At 44.1% G+C, this 13,208-nt stretch overlaps 1 protein-coding gene across 1 annotated transcript in view; it reads right to left on the bottom strand.

Annotated features, from left to right (window-relative positions):
- ELP1 (elongator acetyltransferase complex subunit 1) overlaps positions 1 to 13,208 on the bottom strand; it is a 45,952-nt gene that overhangs the window by 31,998 nt on the left and 746 nt on the right. Inside the window, exons 2-11 of the mRNA XM_081844810.1 lie at positions 12,322 to 12,557; positions 10,857 to 11,009; positions 9,728 to 9,809; positions 8,209 to 8,289; positions 6,566 to 6,651; positions 5,767 to 5,866; positions 4,329 to 4,419; positions 3,020 to 3,143; positions 2,471 to 2,564; positions 187 to 420 (exon numbers count right to left, since the gene is read on the bottom strand). Of these exons, the coding sequence (XP_081700936.1) occupies positions 187 to 420; positions 2,471 to 2,564; positions 3,020 to 3,143; positions 4,329 to 4,419; positions 5,767 to 5,866; positions 6,566 to 6,651; positions 8,209 to 8,289; positions 9,728 to 9,809; positions 10,857 to 11,009; positions 12,322 to 12,471 (1,195 nt within the window). The 5' untranslated portion in view covers positions 12,472 to 12,557. The remainder of the gene's footprint in view (positions 1 to 186; positions 421 to 2,470; positions 2,565 to 3,019; positions 3,144 to 4,328; positions 4,420 to 5,766; positions 5,867 to 6,565; positions 6,652 to 8,208; positions 8,290 to 9,727; positions 9,810 to 10,856; positions 11,010 to 12,321; positions 12,558 to 13,208) is intronic.

Below are 13,208 nucleotides of genomic sequence, written 5' to 3'. Positions count from 1 at the left end.
CCTACTGTAAACCTGACAGAGCAACTTCTCCATCTTGTGAAATGCTGGGTGGAGTGGGGGAGATAAGGGAATAAATTCAGATTTAGAGTTTGCAAAAGTGTGGCCTAAATCTTCTTGCGCAGACTTCTCAACAGGCGCAGTCCACCTTAAAAAAAACCACAACAACCTTGCTCAGTAGAAACATACCTCCATCGATGACTGCCACGCTAGCCAAGTCGCTTGCCCCTTCGCCACTGCTGCGGTCCGTACTCCACTGCCAGTCATAGCAGAGGTAAAGCCACTGCTGGCAGAGGATATGGAGTCTGTATGGCAACTCTTGGTCCCATGCCAGGGACACAATGGACGGACTGCCTTCCGAGCTATCAAAATGCAGGCTTTGCTTCAGGTACCAGTGGTAGTTTGCCGTTGTCCAGAGCTGAACTGCACACAGAACACACAGAACACAGGACTGTACATTAGACACCCCCCAACTTGTAGCAGAACAGACACTCCCCCCCAAAAAAAACTCTGAATCTCTCTAGCCTTTGAGGTATTAGAATCTCTTCTCTGCCCAGTTGTGTAGCATTCAGCTTAGTTTCAAAACGAACATTTCCCAAGTGGTGGTAGTCACCATGTTCTTTTGCCACAGATGCCTCTTTCTCTGCATCTCTTTTTAAAATTTATTTATGCTTTTCAAATTTATACATTTCATTAGTTTTACAATCAATTTAACATTTCAAATTTTGACTTTCTCCCCCCCCCCTTTCTGCGGTTCCTTATATTTATTTTTCAATATCTTCTGCATATCCACATCCATTTAACTTGCTCATTTAATTATCTATGGTAAATATATACTCTTATAAAACTGCAGGTTATTACAATAATCCTGATAATGTTTTCATCTGTTTACAGTTTATCTGTAAACATTCAATAAACCATTTCCATTCTTTTATAAAACGTTTGTTATCTTGATTTCTTATTCTTCTGGTATGTTTCGCCATTTCTGCATATTCCATAAGTTTTTGTATGCATTTTGTATGCATCTTCCTTCACTGAGACCTCAGCTTCTTTCCACTTTGGGGCAAGTAACATTCTTGCTGCTGTAAAAGGTAAAGGTAAAGGGACCCCTGACCATTAGGTCCAGTCGTGACCGACTCTGGGGTTGCGGCGCTTATCTCGCTTTATTGGCCGAGGGAGCCGGCGTACAGCTTCCGGGTCATGTGGCCAGCATGACTAAGCCGCTTCTGGCGAACCAAAGCAGCGCACGGAAATGTCGTTTACCTTCCCGCCGGAGTGGTACCTATTTATCTACTTGCACTTTGACATGCTTTCGAACTGCTAGGTTGGCAGGAGCAGGGACTGAGCAAGGGGAGCTCACCCCATTGCGGGGACCTTTGATCAGCAAGTCCTAGGCTCTGTGGTTTAACCCACAGTGCCACCCGCATCCCCTTGCTGCTGTAGTAGCAGACATAAATAAAATTCTATATAATTTATGTAGTTCTGTCCTTCCCACTTTCCCCACATCTCTTTCGCCTGGAGGTTGGCAAGCGGGAGGCCAGCACCCATGAGGGAGTGGGGTCAGGATTGGCCTAGGTGCCTCCAGTTACTGACCTCTACCCTATATGATTTGGGTTGCATGAAAAGTCTCTCTAGTCCTCTCTCTATTTCTCTCTGTGTCCTGAGAGTTTAAAATGTATCTCCTCAGCGGCAGCCATCACACATATTGGTGCATGCATGTTTCTGCAGTTTAGTCCTCCACACGACTGGAATACAAATGCAAGCAGGCAGCCATGCACCAGGGTACTTGATGGAGGCCACACCTGACTGTGAGCCAGTCTGAGAAGTTCTGGTTCACCAAGAGTCAGATGATGATGCTATGTTCTTACTGTGGTGTGTGAAACACAGAGCAGTCAAAATACAACATTCCTAGAGAGGGATGTTTGTTCAGCCAGTAGATAAACTTCCTGTTTCCTCCTGGGCTGGGACAAACTTCCTCTACATGTGACCAGAGGTAGGCGTGACCTTACCTGTGCAGGTAACAAAAGCACAGGACTGGCCACCACATCTCTCTCTTCTCCATTTTGCATCTCAGCCTGAGATGCTCTTTTGGCTTTCAAGAGAGAGGACAAGGGCTTCCAGCCAACAGAGTACAAAAGAACTATCTCCTTATGGGATAGATTCCAAGTGTATATATTTTGTAATATATGTCTGCCTTCTGGGATCCATTTGTGAACAGAATGTGTGAGTAAACTATTTTATACTTTTTATACAAGGCTGTGCTATGTCTTTTTTTTTTTTAGGAGGGAATAAAAGGGGAATTACCAGGAAACTTATTTTAGAAGCTTAAACAAGCCTGGTAAACCTATCCACTGTGTAAGTTTTAAAATGGGAATGTTACTCTGCTAAATTATAGAACTTGTTAACGCAAGTTGGAAAGGATATTATTAAACAATATATCCTCTCCTGCCTCCCTGAACATTCCCACGCTTACCATATGTCTTTGGTTGGGTTGTATCTTCCGTTTTCAGTTCTTCCAACCATACTGCCAATATCATGGAGTCCAAATTCCAGAGTAGCTCATTTACCTAAAGCAACATGGATTGGGGTGTCGTATGAAGCCGGAGCCATTTCCAACAGAATTTATTTTCCTTCAGTTGAGTAACATCTCCTTCACAATTTAAAACGATGATTTCTAAAGAATTCAAAATCCCTCCAAACAAGGGGAGGGCAAGAAATCTTCAGATTCAGTTAACTGACTACTACAGTGGTACCTCAGTTTTCGAACATCATCCATTCCGGAAGTCCGTGTGAGTTCTGAAACATTCAAAAACCAAAAACTGAAATCGGAAGCCTCAATACAGAAAACTCAAAACGGAAGCCGCGTTTCCTGTTCGACTTCTGGGGTGTGTTTGAAAACTGAGGCATTTACTTCCGGGTTTTCGGTGTCCGAATTCCAAAATGTTCCGACTATGGAGGCGTTCAAAAACTGAGGTACCACTGTATTCAGTTCACAAACCCTTCAGAAAGAGAGTAATCTTACCTTGACTTGGCCTTTCTGGAAGGGAAGTGTGAATTCACCATGAAGAAGTCCGTTTTTTTCAAAGAACACAACGTCGTGTTTATTGGCTTTATCTTGTGTGGATGCAATTAAGCTTCCAGAGGGCCTCGACAAATAAAATGAAAGTGTAAGCTAGGACAATGGTTTGGACAATTCCTCAAGCATGCATTTTTATTTTTAAAAAAAGATGAACTAGTGAAACGTCTGTCAAAAGGAAAGGTGGAAGGTGAAGAAGGGAGACCCTATATACAGTGGTACCTCGGGTTAAGTACTTAATTCGTTCTGGAGGTCCGTTCTTAACCTGAAACTGTTCTTAACCTGAAGCACCACTTTAGCTAATGGGGCCTCCTGCTGCTGCCGTGCCGCCGGAGCACGATTTCTGTTTTCATCCTGAAGCAAAGTTCTTAACCCGAGGTACTATTTCTGGGTTAGCCGAGTCTGTAACCTGAAGCGTATGTAACCTGAAGAGTATGTAACCCGAGGTACCACTGTATATTGCAGAGAGCTTCTGAAGGTGGAGGTTCCTCCTGTGTGTTCTAGAGTACAGCCCCTCAGAACAAAATGTTCGCCATTGAGAACCAAGCTTTCCCCTCCAGCACAGCCCCCATCTACAAGCTTCCGCAGGAACTTTTCCAGGGGGGAGGGTGAAAGCCAATACTACATATACATACAAACTGACATTGCTAGAGTCAGAGAAAAGGGCTACCATTTCTCATAGATCTGGGAACTCAACAACAGTGAATCCTGAGCACTAGATCTAAAGCCTTGGCCTCTGAGAAATTTATATGCAAGGCCTACCCCTTCATTGCTCAATGCCCTGCTGTCTGGGATGCAAACAAAACCAGTCCACTCACCACTGAAATTCTCACTTCTTTCCCCATTTCCCTCCATCTCTTCCAGCCTTTAATTCAGGCTTCCTCAAACTCGGCCCACCAGCTGTTTTTGGCCTACAAGTCCCATGATCCTTAGCTAGCAGGACCAGTGGTCAGGGATGATGGGAAGTGTAGTCTGAAAACATCTGGAGGGCCAAATCTGAGGAAGCCTGCTTTAATTAATGGCGTTGCTGCTAAATTCAACTTCACAAACTACATTTCCCAGGATCCTTTGGGGGAAGCCACGGCTCTTAAAGTGGTATGATACTGCTTTAAATGTATAGTGCAGGTGGGCCTAAGTGGGTTTCATCAGTGAAGTCACCACCTTTAAAATCCATGGCTGGTGAAGTTTCAATGGGCATATGTGAACACAACACAAACTCATTGCACACCACAAAACACAACTCTTCCCTACTCACTTCCACGCCAGTGCTTGTTCTAACCCTGGGACGGGCTCACTTGTAGTCTGCAGAACAAGCTCTCTGCTCCACACCCTGACTTTCCGAGCACCTGCATTTTCGGGGGGGGGGGGAAGAGAAACATGCGCATAGTAGACTCATTAGAATTGTTTTCCAAGCTTCAGGATCTGCAGACTATGTTTCACCCTTAAAGTCTTCCAGGCAGCCTTATCAGAAAACACAGGTTAATACAGTGGTGCCCCGCAAGATGTACGCCTCGCAAGAGGTGCTTCGCAAAACGAATTTCCCTATGGGCTTGCTTCGCAAGACGAAATGTCTTGCGAGTTCCTGCGGGTTCCCCCCCCTTTTTCCCCCTTTTCCTAAGCCGCTAAGCCGCTTATCAGCTGATCCGCTAAAAGCCGCTAAACCACTAATAGCGCTAATCCGCTAATCCGTCAATGGGCTTGCTTCGCAAGACGAAAAAACCGCTAGACGAAGAGCCTCACGGAACGGATTAATTTCATCTTGCGAGGCACCACTGCATTGGAATCTAGAGCAGCTGTGCATTCATTGCTCACAGTCTGTCTGATGGAGACTTTCCTCATTTTAAGGAAACTGGCACAACGCCTATCATTATGACCGTACACATTATATGTGAACCCATGCGCAGGGAGACCATAGGTGTGTTTGCATGCAATATACATGTATGTCCTCTGCACCCGGGTGGCACTGTGGGTTAAACCACTGAGCCTAGAACTTGCCGATCAGACGGTCGGTGGTTTGAATCCCCGCCATGGGGTGAACTCCAGTTGCTCAGTCCCTGCTCCTGCCAACCTAGCAGTTCGAAAGCACATCAAAGTGCAAGTAGATAAATAGGTACTGCTCCGGCGGGATGGTAAACGGCGTTTCCGCGCGCTGCTCTGGTTCGCCAGAAGCGGCTTAGTCATGCTGGCCACATGACCCGGAAGCTGTACGCCAGCTCCCTCGGCCAATAAAGCGAGATGAGCACCACAACCCCAGAGTCGGTCACGACTGGACCTAATGGTCAGGGGTCCCTTTACCTTATCTACCCAGTTTCCCAACTGCAACACTGAAGCCAAGAGAAAATAAAAACGATGCACTCAAGGATTATCTCAGTGCCTGGGGTGGGGATAGCTTTTGTGTTTCCTTGACTGTGTATCAGGCTGTGGCCCGTTTATGTTAGCCCGATACTGCAACAGGAACCACATAGAATTGAGATAGCACATCTGCCTATGTCTTCTTGGAGTTCTGTCTCTTAAGGAGACATTAAGGGCATGAACAGAGCCATGAGAAATACCTTAACAATATATGTTAATAACGGTGATGATGATAGAGTATTCTTACTTTTTAAAATATGATTTTTTTAACCCTTATTCAAGCAGGTGGTGTGTGGTTTTTTTAAGCAAAAAGCATTTTATTGTTTTGAACTTATACCAACCTGTCTCTGGGCAAACAGTACTCACTGCAAAGTACTGTCCATCTCCTCTCCAGGTGATTCGAGGTCTACGGTCATCCCATGGCAGAGCAGGCAGCACTTCCTGGGGAAATAAATGATGATGCACTTCCTGTTAACCGAGATGAAAGAGGAGGGTGGTCGTGTGCCATTTACTCCTAGTCCCCGCCCCCTCCTTGGTTGCTAGCTTAATTTTCCCACGGATGAGACTGGAAAACCGAGGGCCTGCTCTGATTGGCTGCAATCGCATGACACAGTAAACCATAGTGAATAACAGAAACAAACCACAAACTCTGGATTTACAAACTGTTGTTTGCTTCAACCTCAAACAAACCACAATATACAATATGAAACCATTCTTTGCTAAGAAATCATGGCTTATTGGAACAAAACAAAACAAAATCCCCACTATAAACATATCACTAATTTAGGAACTGTGATTTGTCCTTCCATCCTATGCTAGGAGTGTGGCAAAGTGAGAGTGATCCTCACGTTCAGAGTAAACAAATAACTATGGGATGTGCAAACCGGGCCCTATTCAGTGTGTGAATAGGCTTAGGGATCTTCACGAATGAGTGGACATTTCAAACTGGATCGCCTCAATCCAACACTCTAACCACTACACCACACTAGCTCTGTGATCCTATTTAATGCAGGCATTCCAATAAGAACAATTTATTCAAATAGGGGTGTGTGCCTTTCTTACATCCATCATTTTGCCACTGTATACATTTTATACTTATTTGTGTACACACATAACCAATATTTATAATGAATACAGTACCACGGGCTTGGTGCGAGCTGCCTTCTTGCCTTCTGATCCGTGAAACTGGGTTTCCTTTTTACCCCAACCAACAGTAATAAACTTTCCTAGAAGTCAACAAATTACCAGCATTTGTGGTGTGACACTTTAACAATCGGACAAAAATGTATTGCCCACCCCATCAAGCTTCACAATAATTCATTTTCGTTCTCAAAATCTTTTGCAAGCTTTACAAGTCACCATGCCAAACACCTGATATCAACTTCATTGCTGGAAACCAGCAGTAGACAAGAATAAATAATAATAATAATAATAATTATTATTATTATTATTATTATTATTATTATTATTATTTATTTGTACCCCGCCCATCTGGCTGGGTTTCCCCAGCCACTCTGGGCGGCTTCCATAAAAACCAAAAATACACTAAAATATCACACATTAAAAACTTCCCTGAACAGGGCTGCCTTAAGATGTCTTCTGAATGTCAGGTAGTTGTTTATCGCTTTGACATCTGATGGGAGGGTGTTCCACAGGGCGGGCGCCACCACCGAGAAGGCCCTCTGCCTGGTTCCCTATAGCTTTGCTTCTCGCAATGAGGGAACCGCCAGAAGGCCCTCGGCACTGGACCTCAGCGTCCGAGCAGAACGATGGGGGTGGAGACGCTCCTTCAGGTATACTGGGCCGAGGCCGTTTAGGGCTTTAAAGGTCAACACCAGCACTTTGAATTGTGCTCGGAAACGTACTGGGAGCCAATGTAGGTCTTTCAAGACCGATGTTATGTGGTCTTGGCGGCCGCCCCCAGTCACCAGTCTAGCTGCTGCATTCTGGATTAGTTGTAGTTTCCGGGTCACCTTCAAAGGTAGCCCCACGTAGAGTGTGGGACCCAAATGGTCTGCATCCTCCAGGCGTGCCGGGAGTTGTTCAGCAACCACACGCTCAATCACCTTGCCCAAGAATGGAAGATTTGAGACTGGGCGATAGCTGGCCATACTGGCCGAGTCTAAAGATGGTTTTTTAAGAAGCGGTTTAATGACCGCCTCTTTCAGCGGATCTGGGAATGTTCCCTCACAGAGGGAAGCATTCACCCCCCCGCAGAGGCCATCGCCCAGCCCTTCCTGGCTTGCTTTTATTAGCCAGGATGGGCAAGGATCAAGGAGACAGGTGGTTGGTTTCACGCGTCCAAGCAGCCTGTCCACATCCTCGGGGGTAACGGATTGAAATTGATTCCATGCAACATAAGAGTTTATGAAGTCTTGATTCAGACATAAACATGATATCTCTTTCTATTATTCTATTATTCTGTTACAGGGGGCTACACCTCTCCATCCACAGATAAGCTAAAAGCATTTGTCACATTTCAGGGACACATTCCAGCCAGGCAAAAATAAACACACAAAAAAGACATGGAGCAGGGCTGGTAAGGCTAAATAGTTATCTTGAGGGCCACATCCTGCATTGTAGAGTCTGCACTGAACAGAGGGTTGAACTAAGTGTCTTCCCAAGTCCCTTCCAACCTTATAACAGCCAAAATGAGCAGCTGGATCCAACTCTCTGGTGCAGTAATTTCAGTTTTCATTTGGTTCTGCCTATGCATTTCGTTCAATTTTTAAAACTGCTGCCGTGCATTTTTTGAGCATCCCATATCTGCAGCACCAACTCACCTTCCCCAAAGTCATCTTGGTGGATTTGACTTTCTGTAATAGGTTCAAAGTCCCTCGTCATCAGGATGAGAGTCTGCTGACCTGTGTCATAGTGTGAACAGCAATGGACTTTAAAATCAAGACTCTGCCAAGATGAACTAATATAGCTTACTTATCACACCACAGAATTCCAACCCTTCTTCTGTGGCTGTTGGGACAGCACTGCATTCTCTTTTCCTAGGCCACTGTTTTACTTATATCATTAGCATTACATAGTCTTCTCCAGTTCCTACTTGATATTTACCAAATACGGATGTACTCTTACATGACGTTGTCCGATACTGCTTCTGCCTCACTGTTTCATTATTATTTGGATTTGGCACATTTCATGCAGCCTACCTAGACATTCTACCACATTAAATGCAACATAAATTGTATAAATAAAACAAGAGATTTAGGCTACAATGATGTCTTTCAACAAGCCTTCTAAAAGCTTAAACCCAGTTGATAACTGTATTGGATCTGACTTGATTTTATGTATGTGTTTTTTTGTTTTGTTTTTAAAAGTTTCAATATATGCAGTTTTAACTGTTTTTATATACATAACTGTTTTATATATGTGATTAAACTTCGAATCATTTTGGGATGCCTCATATGAAGCTATTTGTAAGTGAACTAGATAAACAAACAAACAAACATGTGATTCCCAATATTTTAAAGTCTTCTAAAAAAGAATACAGTGGTACCTCTGGTTACATACTTAATTCATTCCGGAGGTCTGTTCTTAACCTGAAATTGTTCTTAACCTGAAGCACCACTTTAGCTAATGGGGCCTCCTGCTGCCGCCGCACCACCGGAGCACGATTTCTGTTCTCATCCTGAAGCAAAGTTCTTAACCTGAGGTAGTTCCTCTGGGTATTTCTGAGTCTGTAACCTGAAGCGTATGTAACCTGAAGCGTATGTAACCCGAGGTACCACTGTATTCAGTTAGCACATGACAAAGACATTTAAACTCGAAGAACAGCTGACAAAACAGTAGCAGAATAATAACTTAACAGTTATTACTTCTGTATTGCCATTAAACGTAAAAAGTGACTACTTTCAGTAAGAGCTTCTGGATCTCACAGACACAGAGACTTTGTGCAGATCTGATTCTGGTTCAAAGAAAACCTTGGTCTGCCAATTGGTTCAGAAACAGGTATGTGCTCCCCATCCCTCTTGCTCTCATCAGAAGTAATTCCCCCTGCCCTAAATCATACTGATTTAGTGTTACAGGTGCACTGATGCTGACAACTGTTAAATACTAACTAAGCAGGTTTTCTTGTCAAGCCAAGGCCTGAAGCCAAGCCTGGAAGTTGGTTTCATGAAGAAGAGAATCGGATTCACAGCCAGCACTGGTGAACCTGAAACACTAACCGGGAAAGCGCACAGTTCCCAAGGCCTATTACGGTTTTGCAATGGGTCAGCGTTATGTCATCTCCAATGGACCAAAAGGTAAGGAATGAGGCTGACAATATGACTTTGGAATGTTGTTCCACACCTGTGGCAAGGAGAACGAGCTCTTGGTCAGGACTCCAGCTCATCACAGTTAGACCGCTGTCCACACTCCCGACACACTCCAACTGCAAAAAGATTAAAGACTGTTAACTCATGCTGCTGCTCCTGTGCCTTTTAACCGCAGCCTGACACAACCTCACAAGGGATTTGACAGTGTCAAATGGAGGATAAAGCCATTAAAGGGTACTAGCCGAGGTTGCGATGTACTACCTCCGATTACAGAGGAAGTATGCCTCTGAATGTCAGCTGCAGGGAACCACAAGTAGAAGAAGAAGAAGAAGAATTTGGATTTGATATCCTGCTTTATCACTACCCTAAGGAGTCTCAAAGCGGCTAACAATCTCCTCTCCCCCACAACAAACACTCTGTGAGGTGAGTGGGGCTGAGAGACTTCAGAGAAATGTGACTGGCCCAAGGTCACCCAGCGTCTGCATGTGGAGGAGCGGGGAAGCGAACACGGTCCACCAGATTACAAGTCTACCGCTCTTAACCACTGCATTCAGGCCATGTTTAGAGGCTTCCCATAGGGCACAGCAGTCCAACAGGTGGCCCGAGGGCCACATATGTCCTTTGAGGGCTTTTTTGTGGCCTTCAGCAACATTTGACGCTTCCACAACCCTTGTGCTGCCTTCCCAAAGTCGGTAAACAAGGCGCTGTGCTTTGGGAAGGTGGTGTGAGGGCTCTGACAGGATCCTAGTTTCTCCTTTTAACTTTCCCAAACCCTAGTTAGTGCTTTCCCAGCTTTGGGAAGGAGGTGGAAGTGCTCTAGATGTGGCAGCTAGACTGGTGACTGGGAGTGGCCGCCGAGACCATATAACACTGGTTCTGAAAGATCTACATTGGCTCCCAGTACGTTTCCGAGCACAATTCAAAGTGTTGGTGCTGACCTTTAAAGCCCTAAACGGCCTCGGCCCAGTATACCTGAAAGAGCGTCTCCACCCCCATTGTTCAGCCCAGATACTGAGGTCCACGCCGAGGGCCTTCTGGCGATTCCCTCACTGCAAGAAGCGAAGTTACAGGGAACCAGGCAGAGGGCCTTCTCGGTAGTGGCACCCACCCTGTGGAATGCCCTCCCATCAGATGTCAAGGAAATAAACGACTATCTGTCATACCTGGTTTGTGTTCAGATTGCACAGTATGACGTCTCCAGTCGCAGTAGCCACACAGACAAATTCCTGATCAGGCAAATCCTCAATGCCCACAATGAACCCGCTTCCATCTTCTGGTAGAAAACCCTCAGCTAGCAAAGAAACTTCATTTGTGACCTTTAAAACAGAGACAAGAACCCACTATAATGCAAACACGTCGATTTGATCATGCGAGTTGGCTCTTAGCGGAAGACCACAACCAACATGTGCGTTAAACTGCAGTTATTTGCTGGTGCTGCTGCAAACTGCTGGAATCATCCTAGCAAAAATGCATGTATCCAAAACCAAGAAATATGTGGATATATTTTGATTACCCGTTTACTAGGATTCTGTGCAATGGCTTAGCATCCAGCACACTGGGAAATTGTAGAGTGCCTCATTACTGATTGTTTTGAGATGCTGGTGTTTACGGGTTAATTATTTTTATATTAATTGCTGTGATGAATTTAAATTCTGTTGTACTTGATGAAATGTATATTATCCTGTACACCTTGAGGTTGATGGGCACACTACACATCACCATCATCATCATCATCACAGAAAGCAGTGGTTTGCAAACTTGTTTTCTTAGGAATCTTGAAGTCCTTTGGAAATCTGTCAGGGGTTCCTTACTGAGAGGATCAGTACTGTAATAGCATAGAAAATTCAGTGAAAAACACTATAACTGAACATTCCATGCAAAGTGCAGTCATGGGAGAAGAGTGAGCAAATTCTGGTGCACTTTTGGTTCATGAACATAGCAAAACCTGACAAGCCTGGTCAGCAACAACCAGCAAGACCTATAGAATCATAGAATCATAGAATCATAGAGTTGGAAGAGACCACAAGGGCCATCGAGTCCAACCCCCTGGCAAGCAGGAAACACCATCAGAGTACACCTGACATATGGTCGTCAAGCCTCTGCTTAAAGACCTCCAAAGAAGTATGTTCTAGAATATATCCCAGAATCCTTTGCAATATGCAGAGGTTCTGTAGCAGAGGCACAGAAATGATTCTTCAGCAGACACACCAACATGGCAAGGATTTCCTGGGAGCAGGAAATCGAAAGATTGCCACCTTGAACGTTTTGGTGCTAATCTACACTCTTCTGCAAATACACACACACACACAATTTGAATAAAGTATTGGTTAAAAATTATCCACATGCTTTCTGTCTTGCAAAATTCACTCAAGAATCTATCCAAACATTTTTTTAATGCCAGAAATTATCTCTGTATGGTGTAGTGAATAAAATACATTGTTGAAAGCATACACAGGCTCAATTCCTTCCTTTGATTGAAAGTATTTTATGCCCAAATATTCACATCATTAGGCCTATGAAAAGCCAAGGGCTCACTATGGAGAAGCGGCAAAAGTAGTTGGCAATGGACTGTTGCTAGGCAGGCAGCTCTTAGAATGCAAAAACCAAAACTGACATGTGCTATCTCACCTCTTGTGTGGTAGGATCCACCTCCACAATTCCATACTCTGTACTGACTAATAACGTCCCCTTGTCTGCACGGAGACAGAAGCCTTGAGGAGTTCCAACAGTCCGGACTGGCTGGCATTCCCAAGTTCTCAGCAATTTTAGATTTCTCATGCTGTCTTCAGTGCATACAACTGAAAAGGGGTAAAAAGGAATTGCTCTTCTCACCCTAAAGACCAAATCAAAGTAACAGACTGCACCTAAATAAAAAGGAGAGAGAAGCATACGTTGAAAAATGTTAATTCTTGAACACAAATATTTGAAGCAACTAAAATTGGGAGTGCCTCCAGACAGAGGGCTTTATATGGTTGTAACCAGGGCCAGATTTAGGTTTGATGAGGCCCTAAGATACTGAAGGTAACGGGGCCCTTTATATCTCCAGCTATCCTTTGTCAACAACAAATTGTCACTGTTTTTTGTGTTGAATATATGCTATATGGTCATTTATGGACCTAATAGGCATCTAAAGCCATTTGCACATAACAAAATATGTATTTTATCAAAGTAAATGTTGAACTGAAATACAATTAAGAAGAAGTATATTAATAGTGAAATAGAATTAAGAAGTAGTATATTAATAGTGATATTTTAGGGAGCAGGCTAGCAGGCGGGGCCCATTACTTACATAATAGGAGCCTACACAACACAAAACACTGTTGCTGTATGTAGGTTTTATTTTATTTGTTTTTTATCTTATATTTTGGAAATGTACATCCAGTTTTCCCCCCCTTTAATTTTTTGGGGGGGCCCCCAAGAGAGTCGGGCCCTTATTGCTTATATGTAAATCCAACACAGGGACGCAGCTGGCGCTGTGGGTTAAACCACAGAGCCTAGGACTTGCCAATCAGAAG

Source organism: Podarcis erhardii (assembly GCF_964252035.2).
Source record: "Podarcis erhardii genome assembly, chromosome: 17".
NCBI lineage: Eukaryota > Metazoa > Chordata > Lepidosauria > Squamata > Lacertidae > Podarcis > Podarcis erhardii.
This window is presented reverse-complemented; position numbering and strand designations above follow the sequence as displayed.